Source organism: Entelurus aequoreus, linkage group LG10, assembly GCF_033978785.1.
Source record: "Entelurus aequoreus isolate RoL-2023_Sb linkage group LG10, RoL_Eaeq_v1.1, whole genome shotgun sequence".
NCBI lineage: Eukaryota > Metazoa > Chordata > Actinopteri > Syngnathiformes > Syngnathidae > Entelurus > Entelurus aequoreus.
The window spans coordinates 3,560,531-3,583,368 of NC_084740.1; the positions used below are offsets into that span (position 1 = coordinate 3,560,531).

The window sequence follows — 22,838 nt, forward strand, 5'->3', positions numbered from 1 at the left end:
AACAATAAGCACATATTAGGACACACAACAATAAGCACATATTAGGACACACAACAATAAGCACATATTAGGACACACAACAATAAGCACATATTAGGACACACAACAATAATTAGGACACACAACAATAAGCACATATTAGGACACACACCAACTTGAGACTTGCACAGGGGAAGGGGAAGCTGGCACTGCCCAGCAGTCCATCATACCGCGGGGGTGAAGGGTCTATGGCGTAGGTGTGTCGTAGTTCATAGGTGCATGTTTGTCCGTAAGCCTGCAAGTCGCTTTGCTAGGGTGTTTAGATGACGGTACATGCCGTGCACCTGCCAAATATGGTGTTAACACCTCACACAAACCTTGGTCATCTGTCACTCATCCACTGTGTTCAAAATGTGTTGAAAACATTGCATTTAGAGGCTTTCCGCCATCTTTAGGGAACAGTTTGAAAAGAGCAATGTGGCCCTTCAGTGTAACGGAGGAGGGACAGATGATTATTGCACAGGAAGACGGTACCTTTAGGACCAGTTGAATTCAAAACACATTTCTTTACAAGATACTTTTAGTAGGGGGTCCTCGCTCCATCTCTCCTCTAGTTTGGCCTGGAAGAAAGAGCTAATCTAGACCATGTAGAGTAACAGATACTATTGTACATCATTACACTGTAAAAAAAAAAAAAATAGCTTGTCTATAATGTCAAGAATCAGGGAATTGAATCTTAATGACAGCTATTTTTGCTGATCTTCTAATTTGAGTCCAATCATCAACTTGACTGTGAAGTTGGATATTTATGTGTCTCTTAGAGGAGCCTGAAGGTGTCATGTTGTGTTTTCAGAGCACTGAAGTCAAGTCAACACTCTTTGTGTTCCCTGCTAATTGTGGATACTCCAGGCTTCCAGAACCCACATCTTGCACAGCAGCAGCGGGGAGCTACATTTGAGGAGCTTTGCCATAACTACACCCAGGAGAGGTTGCAGACCCTCTTCCATGAACGAACCTTTTTCCAGGAGCTGGAAAAATACAAGGAGGTGCTGTTGGGGCAACACATCCAACATTTGAGCAATATAACAATTAAAGGGGCCTGAATAGCTTCTTTAGTCATAGTCTTCTTCATCCTCACCTTCTAATTATTTGTAGATATTGCTCTTCAAATCCAATGCTCAGATTTATTCAACCAGATCAAGTAATGGATAGTTTCTTAACTGACTTGCTGCTTTTGTGTATTACATTTGATTTGATGTCCCGCTCTTTTTTGTCTAGGTAACTAACCAAAGCCCTTATGCCCTCCTGCATTTAGGAAAACATAGAACTTGCTTTAGATGACATAGAGTCCACTCCTTCAGTGTCTGTAGCAGCTATCGACCAAACCTCGCCTCAAGCTCTGGTAAGCACAACCCTCAACTCCCATGTACAGTACAGGTCAAAACGTAGGACACACCTCCTCTTTCAATGCAATGTTTTCTTTATTTCCATGACTATTTACATTGTAGATTGTCACATCAAAACTATGAATGAACACATGTAGAGTTATGTACTTAACACAAAAATAACTGAAAACATGTTCTATATTCTAGTTTCTTCAAAACAGCCACCCTTTGCTCTGATTACTGCTTTGCACACTCTTGGCATTCTCTCCATGAGCTTCAAGCACACCTGTGAAGTGAAAACCATTTCAGGTGACTACCTCTTGAAGCTCATGGAGAGAATGCCAAGAGTGTGCAAAGTAGTAATCAGAGCAAAGGGTGGCTATTTGGAAGAAACTAGAATATAAAACATGTTTTCAGTTATATTTTTGTGAAGTACATAACTCCTCATGTGTTCATTCATAGTTTTGATGTGACAACCTACAATGTAAATAGTCATGGAAATAAAGAAAACATTGCATTGAATGAGGAGAAGGTGTGTCCAAACCTTTGGCCTTTACTGTATATATTTCAGGATGTTCTATATGTAAATGACTTCCCTTTCTATTTGAACCCTCTCTGGTCCACACCACTCAAAGGTGGATGTTTTTTTATTTCTTTTGTATTTTAGTATGATTGTATTTTTTTATATTTTCACAGATTTAAATTGAAATACACATTAACATTGGCAAATGTGTTTCCTATCTCTGACTTTCATGAAAGAGAAAAAGGTTTAATGTTGATGAAGGTTGGAGCTGTCATTGAGTCCATGCTGTTCCAAGATCTGTGAGGCCAACATTTGTATTTGAAGAGGATAGAAATGCATGAAACACAACACTAGTTGGAAAAAGGACTGCAAATTAACCACAGAGAAGGAACCTTTAGAAGCAGTTTCATTTCAAAGCCAATAGTAGAGAAGTGTGCATTTCTACTTCAGTTTGACTTTTTTTGCCTGGAAAATGTTGACGTCTAAGCTAATATAAAACAATCTTCTGTAAAGTGACAATTGTAGATATTAAACATAAAACACAGTCTTCTGTAAAGTGACAATTGTAGATATTAAACATAAAACACAGTCTTCTGTAAAGTGACAATTGTAGATATTAAACATAAAACACAGTCTTCTGTAAAGTGACAATTGTAGATATTAAACATAAAACAGTCTTGTGTAAAGTGACAATTGTAGATATTAAACATGTTGCCATTTGGTTGTTGTGTACAAAATATAGTTTTTATTCACTCTAAATCTGATAGCAGACACATTAAATGTGTATTGGCCCATTTAAGACAACTTGAAAACAAGTTTCCTAAGCTGAAGCTGACTCATGGAAGTAACAGAAGTGAGATTATAGTGATAGTTGTGATATACAGTAAGATGTGTGATGCAGTTAGTACTTTTATTGCCAAGCAACTTTAACCATTGAACAACTTTTATTGCAAAACATTGAAATGAATGAAATGAGTTTATTGTGTGTTTGCACCTCCTCCAAACACTACAATTTGACAGTTGCAATGCCTTTTAAAAAGAAAAACACACTTTTGGACAAAACACTAATATTATATGGAAATCAACAAAAGAATGTACTACAAACAACTATAGTAGTTTTATGAGGTAATGTACTAATAATGCACAGCATTTACTTTGGAGAGCTGACTTCTAAGGTATCTCCTTTGAGCTGCTTCTATGTCAACACACCCATCTCCATATTTCATGGCGGTCGGTATCTATCATACCACTTTGGACTAGCAGTGCTATCTATACCTTCCAACTTAGACTAGCAGTGCTATCTATACCTTCCTACTCAAGTCCACTCCACGCTCTGTCATGTTTTGGATGATATCTTTCTTTACACCCTCCACCATCCACTGACACACCCTCCACCATGGACTGACACACCCTCCACCATCCACTGACACACCCTCCACCATGGACTGACACACCCTCCACCATCCACTGACACACCCTCCACCATGGACTGACACACCCTCCACCATCCACTGACACACCCTCCACCATGGACTGACACACCCTCCGCCAAGGACTGACACACTCTCCACCATGGACTGACACACCCTCCACCATGGACTGACATACTGTCCACCATGGACTGACACACCCTCCACCATGGACTGACACACTCTCCACCATGGACTGACACACCCTCCACCATGGACTGACATACTGTCCACCATGGACTGACACACCCTCCACCATGGACTGACACACTGTCCACCATGGACTGACACACCCTCCACCATGGACTGACACACTCTCCACCATGGACTGACACACCCTCCACCATCCACTGACACACCCTCCACCATGGATTGACACACCCTCCACCATGGATTGACACACTTCAGAAGAAGGAGACTAGTCAAATTAAATGAGACACATCTTCGGAACAGCCATAGGAGAGGATATACTTGCCCATGGATTAGACCCACTCCACCATCCTGACACCTTGACACCCTGACACACTCTCCACCATGGACTGACACACTGTCCACCATGGACTGACACACCCTCCACCATGGACTGACACTCTCTCCACCATGGACTGACACACCCTCCACCATGGACTGACACACTCTCCACCATGGACTGACACACTCTCCACCATGGACTGACACACAGTCCACCATGGACTGACACACTCTCCACCATGGACTGACACACCCTCCACCATGGACTGACACACTCTCCACCATGGACTGACACACTCTCCACCATGGACTGACACACTCTCCACCATGGACTGACACACAGTCCACCATGGACTGACACACTCTCCACCATGGACTGACACACCCTCCACCATGGACTGACACACTCTCCACCATGGACTGACACACCCTCCACCATGGACTGACACTCTATCCACCATGGACTGACACACCCTCCACCATGGACTGACACACCCTCCACCATGGACTGACACACCCTCCACCATGGACTGACACACTCTCCACCATGGACTGACACACTGTCCACCATGGACTGACACACTGTCCACCATGGACTGACACACCCTCCACCATGGACTGACACTCTATCCACCATGGACTGACACACCCTCCACCATGGACTGACACACCCTCCACCATGGACTGACACACCCTCCACCATGGACTGACACACTCTCCACCATGGACTGACACACTGTCCACCATGGACTGACACACCCTCCACCATGGACTGACACACTCTCCACCATGGACTGACACACTGTCCACCATGGACTGACACACTCTCCACCATGGACTGACACACCCTCCACCATGGACTGACACACCCTCCACCATGGATTGACACACCCTCCACCATGGACTGACACACTCTCCACCATGGACTGACACACCCTCCACCATGGACTGACACACTCTCCACCATGGACTGACACACTGTCCACCATGGACTGACACTCTCTCCACCATGGACTGACACACCCTCCACCATGGACTGACACACTGTCCACCATGGACTGACACACTGTCCACCATGGACTGACACACTCTCCACCATGGACTGACACACCCTCCACCATGGACTGACACACCCTCCACCATGGACTGACACACCCTCCACCATGGACTGACACACTCTCCACCATGGACTGACACACTCTCCACCATGGACTGACACACTGTCCACCATGGACTGAGACACTCTCCACCATGGACTGACACACTCTCCACCATGGACTGACACACTCTCCACCATGGACTGACACACTCTCCACCATGGACTGACACACTCTCCACCATGGACTGACACACTCTCCACCATGGACTGACACACCCTCCACCATGGACTGACACACTCTCCACCATGGACTGACACTCTCTCCACCATGGACTGACACACCCTCCACCATGGACTGACACACCCTCCACCATGGACTGACACACCCTCCACCATGGACTGACACACCCTCCACCATGGACTGACACACTGTCCACCATGGACTGACACACCCTCCACCATGGACTGACACACCCTCCACCAATTCAAAGGTAGTGTTGTCAGACTGTAAGCACTACTTTTGGCTGATTGAAATGAAAGGCCAGAATGTTTGTGTCCATTCATGCAGGTCTTGGATGACCCTGACCTCACCACACCAACATGCTAACCCCCTCCCAAACTCAAATGCTGACAATTCTTTCTAATCAGATTCATCACATTTTGTGTTCATCATGATTGACAACAGGTGATTACTAACTTGCATCAATAAAAAAAGTCTAGTGGTTAGAGTGTCCACCCTACTCAGTGGTCTAGTGGTTAGAGTGTCCACCCTACTCAGTGGTCTAGTGGTTAGAGTGTCCACCCTACTCAGTGGTCTAGTGGTTAGAGTGTCCACCCTACTCAGTGGTCTAGTGGTTAGAGTGTCCACCCTACTCAGTGGTCTAGTGGTTGGAGTGTCCGCCCTACTCAGTGGTCTAGTGGTTAGAGTGTCCACCCTACTCAGTGGTCTAGTGGTTAGAATGTCCACCCTACTCAGTGGTCTAGTGGTTGGAGTGTCCGCCCTACTCAGTGGTCTAGTGGTTAGAGTGTCCACCCTACTCAGTGGTCTAGTGGTTAGAGTGTCCACCCTACTCAGTGGTCTAGTGGTTAGAGTGTCCACCCTACTCAGTGGTCTAGTGGTTAGAGTGTCCACCCTACTCAGTGGTCTAGTGGTTAGAGTGTCCACCCTACTCAGTGGTCTAGTGGTTAGAGTGTCCACCCTACTCAGTGGTCTAGTGGTTAGAGTGTCCGCCCTACTCAGTGGTCTAGTGGTTAGAGTGTCCACCCTACTCAGTGGTCTAGTGGTTAGAGTGTCCGCCCTACTCAGTGGTCTAGTGGTTAGAGTGTCCACCCTACTCAGTGGTCTAGTGGTTAGAGTGTCCACCCTACTCAGTGGTCTAGTGGTTAGAGTGTCCACCCTACTCAGTGGTCTAGTGGTTAGAGTGTCCACCCTACTCAGTGGTCTAGTGGTTAGAGTGTCCACCCTGCTCAGTGGTCTAGTGGTTAGAGTGTCCACCCTACTCAGTGGTCTAGTGGTTAGAGTGTCCACCCTACTCAGTGGTCTAGTGGTTAGAGTGTCCACCCTACTCAGTGGTCTAGTGGTTAGAGTGTCCACCCTACTCAGTGGTCTAGTGGTTAGAGTGTCCACCCTACTCAGTGGTCTAGTGGTTAGAGTGTCCACCCTACTCAGTGGTCTAGTGGTTAGAGTGTCCACCCTACTCAGTGGTCTAGTGGTTAGAGTGTCCACCCTACTCAGTGGTCTAGTGGTTAGAGTGTCCACCCTACTCAGTGGTCTAGTGGTTAGAGTGTCCACCCTACTCAGTGGTCTAGTGGTTAGAGTGTCCACCCTGCTCAGTGGTCTAGTGGTTAGAGTGTCCACCCTACTCAGTGGTCTAGTGGTTAGAGTGTCCACCCTACTCAGTGGTCTAGTGGTTAGAGTGTCCACCCTACTCAGTGGTCTAGTGGTTAGAGTGTCCACCCTACTCAGTGGTCTAGTGGTTAGAGTGTCCACCCTGCTCAGTGGTCTAGTGGTTAGAGTGTCCACCCTACTCAGTGGTCTAGTGGTTAGAGTGTCCACCCTACTCAGTGGTCTAGTGGTTAGAGTGTCCACCCTACTCAGTGGTCTAGTGGTTAGAGTGTCCGCCCTGAAGTGGGTAGGTTGTGAGTTCAAACCCCGGCCGAGTCATACCAAAGACTATAAAAATGGGAGCCATTACCTCCCTGCTTGGCACTCAGCATCAAGGCTTGGAATTGGGGGTTAAATCACCAAATGATTCCCGGGCGTGGCCACCGCTGCTGCTCACTTCTCCCCTCACCTCCCAGGGGGTGATCAAGGGTGATGGGTCAAATGCAGAGGATACTTTCACCACACCTAGTGTGTGCGTGTGACTATCATTGCTACTTTAACTTGAACTTTATCCAGTAACGTTTTTAAACCTTTTCTTTGAACACTTTGTTATATTTCTTTTAGGCTGTATTTTTTAATACTTAAAGGCCAAATGTTTTTACCTAAGTTTACATTTTTGGTACCGTAGTGGGTTTCTACTTTCAATATTTCATGTTGTTACTTTACAGAACATTTCATCTATTTTCATGGCAGCCTGCAACTTTGATAAATGTTGTTTGTAGTGTTTTTATTCTACAATCTTTCACATTAAACATGTTATGGAACTTAATGGCATATACAATAAAACATTGCAGTTTCTTTGCTGAGTAACTAATTACTCCTGCAATGAGGTAACTGAGTTACTAACTCAATGACTTTTTCAGAGAAGTAAGGACTTTAAGGTAAGCAGATACAAACAACAAGAATGTTGCTGACAGGAAAAGATGCTCTTTAAAAAGTGCATGTTTGTTCACAACACCCAATGAATACAAGTGTAAACAGTTAAGAGCTCGGTCACGGAACCAATTATGCTTGCAAGTTGATGTACTACTGTGATATTATGCATTCACAAACATTATGATGGCTTTGTAAAAAAAAGATATCAGGCCTAACGTCTCACATTGTCCCACTTAAACTTAGTCTTTGTCTCAAATCTGCTCACCCAAGCTGAACAAGGCTTTGAGTTGTTCTACTCCAAATATTGTGTTGAAGACATATTCCACCAGAAGAGCACTAATCTTGTTAGTTATGAAGCAAAGAAGATGACAATATTACTTCTCTGTCTGATGATGCTTGTCAGAGGAGACATATTATAAGGGGCGGGGCTTGTGAGTCAAACATGCACTAATACATTTATCAATGCATGTGTTTGATTGACACATTTCAGTCATCACTTCCACCCTCTACAGGTGTAAATGTGCGCTGATGCTAAAGATAATTGTATATCATCATTCTCTTACCAAGTCTGCTCTTCCAGGCTTCTGATTGGACAAGATGTGCATAAGAGCAGGTGCACGTGCAGGTGTGTTCATGTAGACACACACTGCTTACAAACTATAGATGCACATTCTTTTAACATCCCTGACGCCTTTTCTCTCCTATGGACATGGTCTCAGTCTGGACATGGTCTCAGTCTGGACATGGTCTCAGTATGGACATGGGCTCAGTCTGGACATGGTCTCAGTCTGTACATGGTCTCAGTCTGGACATGGTCTCAGTCTGGACATGGTCTCAGTCTGGACATGGTCTCAGTCTGGACATGGTCTCAGTCTGTACATGGTCTCAGTCTGGACATGGTCTCAGTATGGACATGGTCTCAGTCTGTACATGGTCTCAGTATGGACATGGTCTCAGTCTGGACATGGTCTCAGTCTGGACATGGTCTCAGTCTGGACATGGTCTCAGTCTGTACATGGTCTCAGTCTGTACATGGTCTCAGTCTGTACATGGTCTCAGTCTGGACATGGTCTCAGTCTGGACATGGTCTCAGTCTGGACATGGTCTCAGTCTGGACATGGTCTCAGTCTGGACATGGTCTCAGTCTGGACATAGTCTCAGTATGGACATGGTCTCAGTCTGGACATGGTCTCAGTCTGGACATGGTCTCAGTATGGACATGGTCTCAGTCTGGACATGGTCTCAGTCTGTACATGGTCTCAGTCTGGACATGGTCTCAGTCTGGACATGGTCTCAGTCTGTACATGGTCTCAGTCTGGACATGGTCTCAGTCTGGACATGGTCTCAGTATGGACATGGTCTCAGTCTGGACATGGTCTCAGTCTGGACATGGTCTCAGTATGGACATGGTCTCAGTCTGGACATGGTCTCAGTCTGTACATGGTCTCAGTCTGGACATGGTCTCAGTATGGACATGGTCTCAGTCTGTACATGGTCTCAGTATGGACATGGTCTCAGTCTGGACATGGTCTCAGTCTGGACATGGTCTCAGTCTGTACATGGTCTCAGTCTGGACATGGTCTCAGTATGGACATGGTCTCAGTCTGTACATGGTCTCAGTATGGACATGGTCTCAGTCTGGACATGGTCTCAGTCTGGACATGGTCTCAGTCTGTACATGGTCTCAGTCTGGACATGGTCTCAGTCTGTACATGGTCTCAGTCTGTACATGGTCTCAGTCTGTACATGGTCTCAGTCTGGACATGGTCTCAGTCTGTACATGGTCTCAGTCTGGACATGGTCTCAGTCTGTACATGGTCTCAGTCTGGACATGGTCTCAGTCTGTACATGGTCTCAGTATGGACATGGTCTCAGTCTGTACATGGTCTCAGTCTGTCCCATTTAAAGCAGCAGTTCCATTGGCAGCAAAACAGGCCCAGAGCATAATACTACCACCACCATGCTTGACTGTAGGTATGATGTTCCTGGGATTAAAGGCCTCAAACAAGTTTGTGCTTCAATCACTCTATCACAAAAACATTGTAAATGATTGTAAAGTCCAGACAGCCATGACATGATGTTCTCTACAAGTGTATGTACACTTTTGACCACCACTGTATTTTTTGAGACTATTCTATTCAGAAGCAGCTCCTTCCACTACGACTCCACTTTGTAAATTGTCAGTAGGTGCTGATGGAGTCAATATAGTGGGTGATTCCAAGCCATGATTTCACAGCATACTGCTTTATGAAAGACACATTTAGGCACAACTCTCCTTTTTTCATGGTAAATAATATAGTTGTGTGACAGAAGGAAATACAACTCTGAAAAGTTCAGTTAATCTGAAAATGAGCTTTGGGTCAGGGTTCTGGGTTTAGTAATATTTAATGTAGCACATGTTTAAAAAGGGATTGCAATGTTATGCATGAACAAAATACTTGACCTTTTCTTTGTATTGTTTTCCATTCCAGGTGCGCACTCTGGCAAGAACAGATGAAGCTCGGGGTCTCCTGTGGCTGATGGAAGAGGAGGCAGCTCATCCTGCAGGCTCAGAGGAGAGCATGTTGGAGAGGCTCTTCAGCTACTATGGATCTGGACAGGGAGACCACAAAGGTGAGCTCTGATTTCTGCTCACTGCAGAGCACCGTAAATGTTGTCAATAATCAAAGTTCCAGAAAATGATAGGAAATGAAGCAAGACATTTATTTTCCTTGTAGTTGACAAACATATCAAAGCCATAAACGCTACATGCGGCTCATAGTCAAGACAATTTGTTGATATTTTCACTTGAAAGGTGTAATGACATGACTTGTTTGTCAGGAGCAAATCTGCTGCTGCGAGGACGGAAACCCGACATGTTCCTGCTGGGTCACAGCAACGGCACGGACTGGGTCGAGTACAACACCCAGGGCTGGCTGAGCCATGCCAAGCAGAACCCTGCCGCCCAGAACGCTGCCACCCTGCTGCAGGACTCCCACAAGTAAGACATCAGTGCTGTTTGTTTCCAACTCAACTAGACAATATAACAGTCCTGCTCAAACTTTTTGTTTCATCTGACATCACATGGACAAAGATAAGTTCTGTGGTCAGATGAAACAAAAATGGAGCTGTTTGGCCACAATACCCAGCAATATGTTTGGAGGAGAAAAGGTGAGGCCTTTAATCCCAGGAACACCAAGCCTACCGTCAAGCATGGTGGTGGTAGTATTGTGCTCTGGGCCTGTTTTGCTGCCAATGGAACTGCTGGTTCTTGTCCTCTTTGGTCCGGAGGACACTACGTCCACAGTTTCCAAAAACAATTTGAAATGTGAACTCGTCAGACCACAGAACACTTTTCCACTTTGCATCAGTCCATCTTAGATGAGCTCAGGCCCAGCGAAGCTTTCTGGGTGTTGTTGATAAATGGCTTTGACTTTGCATAGTAGAGTTTTAACTTGCACTTACAGATGTAGTTACTGACTGTGGTTTTCTGAAGTGTTCCTGAGCCCATGTGGGGATATCCTTTACACACTGATGTGGCTTGTTGATGCAGTACCGCCTGAGAGATCAAAGGTCATGGGCATTCATTGTTGGTTTTCAGCCTTGCCGCTTACGCGCAGTGATTTCTCCACATTCTCTGAACCCTTTGATGATATTACGGAGCGTAGATGGTGAAATCCCTCAATTCCTTGCAATAGCTGCTTGAGAAATGTTGTTCTTCAACAATTTGCTCAGGCATTTGTTGACAAAGTGGTGACCCTCGCCCCATCCTTGTTTGTGAATGACTGAGCATTTCATGGAATCTACTTTTATACCCAATCATGGCACCCACCTGTTCCCAATTAGCCTGTTCACCTGTGGGATGTTCCAAATAAGTGTTTGATGAGCATTCCTCAACTTTATCACTCTTTTTTGCCACTTGTGCCAGCTTTTTTGAAACATGTTGCAGGCATCAAATTCCAAATAAGCTAATATTTGCAAAAAATACCAAAGTTTCTCAGTGTGAACATGAAATATCTTGTCTTTGCAGTCTATTCTATTGAATATAAGTTGAAAAGGATTTGTTGTATTCTCTTTTTATTGAGCATTTACACAACGAGACTACTTCACTGATGTTGGGTTATATATATACACAAAAAGGATCAAAAATAAATATCCCAAACTTCTCTTTTGTAAAGTAAATCTGTACAGCAGATATGATTTGCAATATGATTTGCCTGAGCAGCTGGACAGATTTTAAAATATATATGTATATATACACACTATATTAGGGGTGTAACGGTACACAAACATTTTGGTTCGGTACACACCTCGGTTTAGAGGTCATGGTTCGGTTCATTTTCAGTACAGTAAGAAAACAACAAAATATACATTTTTTGGTTATTTATTTACCAAATGTGTAAACAATGGCATAACATACATATACACACACACATAACAATAACATACATATACACACACACATAACAATAACATACATATACACACACACATAACAATAACATACATATATACATACACACACATAACAATAACATACATATACACACACACACATAACAATAACATACATATACACACACACATAACAATAACATACATATACACACACACACATAACAATAACATACATATACACACACACATAACAATAACATACATATATACACACACATAACAATAACATACATATACACACACATAATAATAACATACATATACACACACACATAACAATAACATACATATACACACACACATAACAATAACATACATATACACACACACATAACAATAACATACATATACACACACACATAACAATAACATACATATACACACACACATAACAATAACATACATATACACACACACATAACAATAACATACATATACACACATAAATAACAATAACATACATATACACACACACATAACAATAACATACATATACACACACACATAACAATAACATACATATACACACACACACATAACAATAACATACATATACACACACACATAACAATAACATACATATACACACACACATAACAATAACATACATATACACACACTCACAACAATAACATACATATACACACACACATAACAATAACATACATATACACACACACATAACAATAACATACATATACACACACACATAACAATAACATACATATACACACACACATAACAATAACATACATATACACACACGCATAACAATAACATACATATACACACACACATAACAATAACATACATATACACACACACATAACAATAACATACATATACACACACACACATAACAATAACATACATATACACACACACATAACAATAACATACATATACACACACACATAACAATAACATACATATACACACACACACATAACAATAACATACATATATACACACACATAACAATAACATACATATACACACACACATAACAATAACATACATATACACACACACATAATAATAACATACATATACACACACACATAACAATAACATACATATACACACACACACATAATAATAACATACATATATACACACACATAACAATAACATACATATATACACACACATAACAATAACATACATATACACACACACACATAATAATAACATACATATACACACACACATAATAATAACATACATACATACACACACACACATAACAATAACATACATATACACACACACACATAACAATAACATACATATATACACACACATAACAATAACATACATATACACAAACACATAATAATAACATACATATACACACACACATAACAATAACATACATATACACACACACACATAATAATAACATACATATATACACACACATAACAATAACATACATATATACACACACATAACAATAACATACATATACACACACACACATAATAATAACATACATACATACACACAGGGTCCATAGCCAGGGTTCATGTGGTCAACATATATCAAATAAAAAGTAAATAAGATAAGTCTCAGAATGGTTTCTTAACAAAACCTTTCTACATATAAAGTGCTTTTTTTGATTGATTGATTGAGACTTTTATTAGTAGATAGTACAGTACAGTACATATTTATTAGTAGATTGCACAGTACAGTACATATTTATTAGTAGATTGCACAGTACAGTACATATTTATTAGTAGATAGTACAGTACATATTTATTAGTAGATTGCACAGTACAGTACATATTTATTAGTAAATAGTACAGTACAGTACATATTTATTAGTAGATTGCACAGTACAGCACATATTTATTAGTAGATAGTACAGTACATATTTATTAGTAGATTGCACAGTACAGTACATATTTATTAGTAGATAGTACAGTACATATTTATTAGTAGATAGTACAGTACATATTTATTAGTAGATTGCACAGTACAGTACATATTTATTAGTAGATTGCACAGTACAGTACATATTTATTAGTAGATTAAATAAAATGACACAACTTTTCAAGTGCAACATTAAACAGTTTCAAGTCAACTCAACCCCCCCCCCCCCCCCCCCCCAGCCTGGCTAACTTGGCAGTAAGAGGATTTATGGGCTCATTGTTCTTCCACCTTAGAAGTGAGTCCAAATGTAGTTTTTAATGCAATATGGACTTAAATCTGCTGCTATAAAAACATTTGTTATTGCTTTAGCCCTGCCTGACTCGCCGAGGAGAGGCTGCTTGAATGCGGTGGTGATGCTTCAAATGGGTTAGCATGTGTTATGAGAGTAGCTTATGTGTGTGTGTGTGTGGCCCTTTAATACATGTGAGGTGAGTGTGTGGGCGAGCGAGGTGAGGGAGCAGTAGCGTGAGTGACTAGTGTTTTGTTGGATTGGCTGTGTGCAACACCTCAATAAAGCCACGATTTGCAACTAATCGCCGGACTCGTCATTTACCCTGGAGTCCGGAGCTGTGGAGACCCACTGCCGGGTAGAGTGACGGGTGTTGCCCCCGAGAATACATCGGCCCTGGAGGAGTGTCTCCCCTGCGCTCCTCCACTACGGTCTGGGAGCCGGAAGCAGGGAAGGTGCAACACATGTTGTCAGAAGCAGCTGCTGAACAATGTCGGCAAACCTCCGTCCTCCATTGTTGTATCGTGCAGACAAAGTGTTCCCAAACGAGGCAGGAGGGTCTTCCAGCTCTGGCTTTTTTTACATGTTGTCTTATTGTCTTAGCCCGCTCGCTGCTAGCATGTCTACTCCTTCCGTACACCTCCCAACCAAAACCCCCGTACTGAAACGGTTCAATACAAATACACGTACCGTTACACCCCTAATATATATATGTATATATATATATATATATACATATATATATGTTTTTATTTGTATTAACTTGGGGCAACTTGTGGGCCATATTTTGGATGCCTTTGTGGAGTATTGATTGGAGATGTAAACAGACTGCTTGATGTTGTTGTCACACTGCAGGAAGAACATCAATGGTCTGTTCATGGGCCGAGCCAGCGGAGCCACCGTGTTGTCAGGGTCCATCGCTGGTCTGGAGGGCCGCTCTCAGCTGGCCCTGCGACGAGCCACCAGCATGAGGAAGACCTTCACCACGGGTGTGGCTGCTGTCAAGAAGAAGAGCTTGTGTATTCAGGTCAAACTCCAGGTGGTAAGTACAAGATTTACTACAGAAAATGAAAGTAGGATGTCTTTATTTTCAACTTGAACATATCTTTCAAAATAATAACAAGTCAACACTAAAGAGACTTCACACGCTACGAAATGCAGCTGCCAGACTTTAGACCACATCAGCCCCGTTTCATCCAGTCTTCATTGGCTTCCACTTCAATTCACTTGCATGGTGGGGCCCCTACTCTTCACTTGCATGGTGGGGCCCCTCAGTACATGACTTGTTATGTCCCTACTCTTTAGTTGCATGGTGGGGCCCCTCAGTACATGACTTGTTATGCCCCTACTCTTCAGTTGCATGGTGGGGCCCCTCAGTACATGACTTGTTATGTCCCTACTCTTCACTTGCATGGTGGGGCCCCTCAGTACATGACTTGTTATGTCCCTACTCTTCACTTGCATGGTGGGGCCCCTCAGTACATGACTTGTTATGTCCCTACTCTTCACTTGCATGGTGGGGCCCCTCAGTACATGACTTGTTATGTCCCTACTCTTTAGTTGTATGGTGGGGCCCCTCAGTACATGACTTGTTATGCCCCTACTCTTTAGTTGCATGGTGGGGCCCCTCAGTACATGACTTGTTATGTCCCTACTCTTTAGTTGCATGGTGGGGCCCCTCAGTACATGACTTGTTATGTCCCTACTCTTTAGTTGCATGGTGGGGCCCCTCAGTACATGACTTGTTATGTCCCTACTCTTTAGTTGCATGGTGGGGCCCCTCAGTACATGACTTGTTATGTCCCTACTCTTTAGTTGCATGGTGGGGCCCCTCAGTACATGACTTGTTATGTCCCTACTCTTTAGTTGCATGGTGGGGCCCCTCAGTACATGACTTGTTATGTCCCTACTCTTTAGTTGCATGGTGGGGCCCCTCAGTACATGACTTGTTATGCCCCTACTCTTTAGTTGCATGGTGGGGCCCCTCAGTACATGACTTGTTATGCCCCTACTCTTTAGTTGCATGGTGGGGCCCCTCAGTACATGACTTGTTATGCCCCTACTCTTTAGTTGCATGGTGGGGCCCCTCAGTACATGACTTGTTATGTCCCTACTCTTTAGTTGCATGGTGGGGCCCCTCAGTACATGACTTGTTATGTCCCTACTCTTTAGTTGCATGGTGGGGCCCCTCAGTACATGACTTGTTATGTCCCTACTCTTTAGTTGCATGGTGGGGCCCCTCAGTACATGACTTGTTATGTCCCTACTCTTTAGTTGCATGGTGGGGCCCCTCAGTACATGACTTGTTATGTCCCTACTCTTTAGTTGCATGGTGGGGCCCCTCAGTACATGACTTGTTATGCCCCTACTCTTTAGTTGCATGGTGGGGCCCCTCAGTACATGACTTGTTATGTCCCTACTCTTTAGTTGCATGGTGGGGCCCCTCAGTACATGACTTGTTATGTCCCTACTCTTTAGTTGCATGGTGGGGCCCCTCAGTACATGACTTGTTATGTCCCTACTCTTTAGTTGCATGGTGGGGCCCCTCAGTACATGACTTGTTATGTCCCTACTCTTCAGGGTCTTCTAAAGGTCTTGAAAAGTGGTTTTAAAACTGGCATTCCAGACTTCATCTCCCAGACTCTGGAACAACTTCCACCAGTCCCTCTGTGATCTTGACTGTGTTGAAACTTTGAAGAAACATTTGAAAACTTCTCTTTTTAGTAAAGCTTTTAGTTTAATGCACCTTTTAACTATCACTTTTAATCCACTTTGTATCCTTTTTATGATGTAGTTTTTAATGAAATTGTTGTTTTACTTCACCTATGTTTTGTACAGCACTTTATAAATCAAATGTACTTACTTGACCTGCTAGTTAAATGTACATGTAGTGGTACTTGACCTGCTAGTTAAATGTACATGTAGTGGTACTTGACCTGCTAGTTAAATGTACATGTAGTGGTACTTGACCTGCTAGTTAAATGTACATGTAGTGGTACTTGACCTACTAGTTAAATGTACATGTAGTGGTACTTGACCTGCTAGTTAAATGTACATGTAGTGGTACTTGACCTGCTAGTTAAATGTACATGTAGTGGTACTTGACCTGCTAGTTAAATGTACATGTAGTGGTACTTGACCTGCTAGTTAAATGTACATGTAGGGGTACTTGACCTGCTAGTTAAATGTACATGTAGTGGTACTTGACCTGCTAGTTAAATGTACATGTAGTGGTACTTGACCTGCTAGTTAAATGTACATGTAGTGGTACTTGACCTGCTAGTTAAATGTACATGTAGGGGTACTTGACCTGCTAGTTAAATGTACATGTAGTTGTACTTGACCTACTAGTTAAATGTACATGTAGTGGTACTTGACCTACTAGTTAAATGTACATGTAGTTGTACTTGACCTACTAGTTAAATGTACATGTAGTGGTACTTGACCTGCTAGTTAAATGTACATGTAGTGGTACTTGACCTGCTAGTTAAATGTACATGTAGTGGTACTTGACCTGCTAGTTAAATGTACATGTAGTGGTACTTGACCTACTAGTTCAATGTACATGTAGTGGTACTTGACCTGCTAGTTAAATGTACATGTAGTGGTACTTGACCTGCTAGTTAAATGTACATGTAGTGGTACTTGACCTGCTAGTTAAATGTACATGTAGTGGTACTTGACCTGCTAGTTAAATGTACATGTAGGGGTACTTGACCTGCTAGTTAAATGTACATGTAGTGGTACTTGACCTGCTAGTTAAATGTACATGTAGTGGTACTTGACCTGCTAGTTAAATGTACATGTAGTGGTACTTGACCTACTAGTTAAATGTACATGTAGTGGTACTTGACCTGCTAGTTAAATGTACATGTAGTGGTACTTGACCTGCTAGTTAAATGTACATGTAGTGGTACTTGACCTGCTAGTTAAATGTACATGTAGGGGTACTTGACCTGCTAGTTAAATGTACATGTAGTGGTACTTGACCTGCTAGTTAAATGTACATGTAGTGGTACTTGACCTGCTAGTTAAATGTACATGTAGTGGTACTTGACCTGCTAGTTAAATGTACATGTAGGGGTACTTGACCTGCTAGTTAAATGTACATGTAGTGGTACTTGACCTGCTAGTTAAATGTACATGTAGTGGTACTTGACCTGCTAGTTAAATGTACATGTAGTGGTACTTGACCTACTAGTTAAATGTACATGTAGTGGTACTTGACCTGCTAGTTAAATGTACATGTAGTGGTACTTGACCTGCTAGTTAAATGTACATGTAGTGGTACTTGACCTGCTAGTTAAATGTACATGTAGTGGTACATTTCATCGTACTTTAATTTGCAACATAATTTGGATATGAAGAATATAAACTGACTGGATCATTAGTTTGCGTTATGCAAATATGTGTTTAGTGAACATGAATCTTTGTTAAAGAGCTGAACACAAAGTGGTGAAAGAGTCGAGTACAAACATGCTCAGGCTCATCTTCAGCTCTGGACTTTCAGGCCTCAAACTGCCTCACTTGAATCATATTTGATAGAAATAATGTGTTAAGTCTCTTTTCTAATGCCTTGTAATTCGCTGTATTTTTTCTAAAGTATAATCTCCAAAAATGTTTTCTTCACATTGAAATAAACACGGGTTGAAGTGCAAATCTTCAACATAACTAAACCTTAGAAATGAAACTTTCTCTTGACTCAACTCCATGTAGTGCCTCCATGTGGTGGTGTAGCAGCTCCACCTGTATCATACAAATAATCATTTGTCAGATGTCCTCGATTTAGCAGACGTCTGCTTTTATTCTTGCCCAGTGATTGTCAAACTGTGGTGGTGTAGTGGCTCCACGTGGTGGTGTAGTGCCTCCATGTGGTGGTGTAGTGGCTCCATGTGGTGGTGTAGTGCCTCCACGTGGTGGTGTAGCGGCTCCACGTGGTGGTGTAGCGGCTCCACGTGGTGGTGTAGTGCCTCCACGTGGTGGTGTAGCGGCTCCACGTGGTGGTGTAGTGGCTCCATGTGGTGGTGTAGTGCCTCCACGTGGTGGTGTAGTGCCTCCATGTGGTGGTGTAGTGGCTCCATGTGGCGGTGTAGTGCCTCCACGTGGTGGTGTAGCGGCTCCACGTGGTGGTGTAGCGGCTCCACGTGGTGGTGTAGTGTCTCCACGTGGTGGTGTAGTGCCTCCACGTGGTGGTGTAGTGGCTCCATGTGGTGGTGTAGTGCCTCCATGTGGTGGTGTAGTGGCTCCACGTGGTGGTGTAGTGCCTCCATGTGGTGGTGTAGTGCCTCCATGTGGTGGTGTAGTGTCTCCACGTGGTGGTGTAGTGGCTCCATGTGGTGGTGTAGTGCCTCCACGTGGTGGTGTAGTGGCTCCATGTGGTGGTGTAGTGCCTCCACGTGGTGCTGTAGTGCCTCCATGTGGTGGTGTAGTGCCTCCACGTGGTGGTGTAGTGCCTCCACGTTGTGGTGTAGTGCCTCCACGTGGTGGTGTAGCGGCTCCACGTGGTGGTGTAGTGCCTCCATGTGGTGGTGTAGTGGTGTAGTGGCTCCATGTGGTGGTGTAGTGGCTCCATGTGGTGGTGTAGTGGCTCCATGTGGTGGTGTAGTGCCTCCATGTGGTGGTGTAGTGGCTCCATGTGGTGGTGTAGTGGCTCCATGTGGTGGTGTAGTGGCTCCACGTGGTGGTGTAGTGCCTCCATGTAGTGGTGTAGTGCCTCCACGTGGTGGTGTAGTGGCTCCATGTGGTGGTGTAGTGGCTCCACGTGGTGGTGTAGTGCCTCCATGTGGTGGTGTAGTGCCTCCACGTGGTGGTGTAGTGGCTCCACGTGGTGGTGTAGTGCCTCTACGTGGTGGTGTAGTGCCTCCATGTGGTGGTGTAGCGGCTCCATGTGGTGGTGTAGCGGCTCCACGTGGTGGTGTAGCGGCTCCACGTGGTGGTGTAGCGGCTCCACGTGGTGGTGTAGCGGCTCCACGTGGTGGTGTAGCGGCTCCACGTGGTGGTGTAGTGCCTCTACGTGGTGGTGTAGTGCCTCCATGTGGTGGTGTAGCGGCTCCATGTGGTGGTGTAGCGGCTCCACGTGGTGGTGTAGCGGCTCCACGTGGTGGTGTAGCGGCTCCACGTGGTGGTGTAGCGGCTCCACGTGGTGGTGTAGCGGCTCCACGTGGTGGTGTAGCAGCTCCATGTGGTGCTCCAGCACTTCATTAGATGTTCCCATACCAATTGCTAGGATTTTGCTGCTGTCACGTCCCCCCCATGAAATATACATGTACATGGTGGTCAAGCTAGCGCTGGGTGCTAGGCGGCATTTAGCCTTGCTGGCACATACACAATGTTGACATTTATGTTTGATAGGGACGGGAAAACCACGCTACTACACAACAACAACAACAACAACAAACATGCCAGCAGACGCAATGGTAAGTCATGGAATACAACATTACCCCAGCAAAAACTATTCATATTTATCCGGAAGAGCCAATTTCCTTGACCAGGTTACACACAAATAGTTCATGCTTTTCCTAGTTTGCATCAGTTAGTGGTGTAGAATAGCATCTGGACAACAATGGTTCCAAATGGGAACACAACTGACGTAATCCTTGATATCACTCCACAAATCTTTCAGGGTTCTATTCCATTGCATAGTTAGATTTTTTCCTCGTATCTGCTTTTTGCAGGAAGATTGAAGCCTCTTTTGTACTCAATAGTTTGCTCTACAACGGCCATCTTAGCTTTGTCGACGACTTCCGGGAAGAAGTTACGTGTCGGAATACGGAGAGTACTTGTAACTAAATCTTTGATACCAGACTAATATGTAGTTTTATGAGCTAAATGGAATAATAAGTCTGTTAGCATGCTCATATTGCTACACGGAAATGATTTCTTCTTTGTCTCTTTTCCCCGGGAATGGAAAACCAAAGCACCAATGGAGGATTGCGCTACGAAAAAAATATTGTGTCAGCGGTGTGGCGATATTACAAAATGGAGCTGGCAACAAGTTGCACGGCAACATGCACATTTGCAATATCTTTGGGACGGATGTAGGACGTTTCAATATAAGCAATTATATATATAAGGTGTATTTAAAAAAATAAAAAAAAAATAAAAAAAGTATTATTTTTTTTTACATAAATAAATACAATCATGTGTGCTTACGGACTGTATCCCTGCAGACTGTATTGATCTATATTGATATATAATGTATATCTTGTGTTTTTTATGTTGATTTCATAAAAAAAAAAAAAAAAATGTTTTGTTTTGTTTTTTTTTAATTTCTTGTGCGACCAATCGGTCCGCGGACCGGTGGTTGGGGACCACTGATCTAGAGGGCTTATATAGTGGGAGCATATCAGTGATATACTAGACCAGTGGTCCCCAACCTTTTTGTAGCTGCAGACCGGTCAACGCTTAAACATTTGTCCCATGGACCGGTGGGGGGGGGGGGGGGGGGGGGGGGGGGGGTGTATTTAAAAAAAATAATATATATATATATATATATATTTTTTTTTCCCATAAAGAAATACAATCATGTGTGCTTACGGACTGTATACCTGCAGACTGTATTGATCTATATTGATATATAATGTATATATTGTGTTTTTTATGGTTGGGTGGTTGGGACCACTGTACTAGACCATGTAGTGATTTATATGTGAGCAGATCAATTCTCTGATGTACAGGGAGCCAATGGAAGGATTTAAGAATTGGTGTAATGTGCTCCCATGTTTTGGTCTTAGTTAGAACTCTAGCAGCAGCGTTCTGAACAAGCTGTAGCTGCCTGACAGTGTTTTTGGGAAGACCTGCAAGGAGACCATTACAATAGTCTAGCCTACTGGTAATAAAGGCATGTACAAGTTGTTCTAAGTCTTGAGCTGACATGAGCCCTCTAAGTCTTGTTACATTTTTGAGGTGATAGTAGGCCCATTTTGTTACTGATTTGATGTGACTGTCCAAATGTAAATCAGAATCTAAAATAACCCCAAGATTTCTGGCTTTATTTGAGGTTTTCAGGGACAGTGATTGAAGGTGTTGGACGACTTTAAAGCTTTCTTTTTTAGCAGCAAAAACAATGATCTCACTTTTATCTTCATTTAGTTGTAGGACATGTTGGCTGACTTGCTCAATGCACTGGCACAGAAGATCTATGGGGCGATAGTCATTTGCTGATAGCGCTACATAGATTTGGGTGTCATCGGCATAGCAATGATGGTCAATGTTATTATTTGGCATGATTTGTCCTAGTGGGAGCATGTAGATGTTAAATAAAGTGGGCCCCAAGATTGAACCTTGGGGGACTCCACACCTTACGTTGGTTGCTTCTGATACAAAGTCACCAATGGAAACAAAATAGTTCCTATCTTGTAGATATGACTTGAACCAGCTTAAAACTGTGCCTGAGATCCCCACCCAGTTTTCCAAGCTGTCCAAAAGTATTGAGTGGTGGACAGTGTCAAATGCAGCACTGAGGTCCAATAGCATTAATACTGAAGTTTGTGTTTAGACGCATGTCATTTATAACTTGAAGAAGGGCCGTCTCTGTGCTATGAAGAGCTC

General features: G+C 43.3%; 1 protein-coding gene across 1 annotated transcript in view; it reads left to right on the top strand.

Annotated features, from left to right (window-relative positions):
- The window catches only part of LOC133659096 (unconventional myosin-XVIIIa-like), a 169,335-nt gene that overhangs the window by 79,637 nt on the left and 66,860 nt on the right, over nt 1-22,838 (top strand). The window contains exons 14-18 of the mRNA XM_062061832.1: nt 833-1,025; nt 1,295-1,381; nt 10,159-10,300; nt 10,508-10,667; nt 15,144-15,330. Coding sequence (XP_061917816.1) covers nt 833-1,025; nt 1,295-1,381; nt 10,159-10,300; nt 10,508-10,667; nt 15,144-15,330 — 769 coding nt within the window. The remainder of the gene's footprint in view (nt 1-832; nt 1,026-1,294; nt 1,382-10,158; nt 10,301-10,507; nt 10,668-15,143; nt 15,331-22,838) is intronic.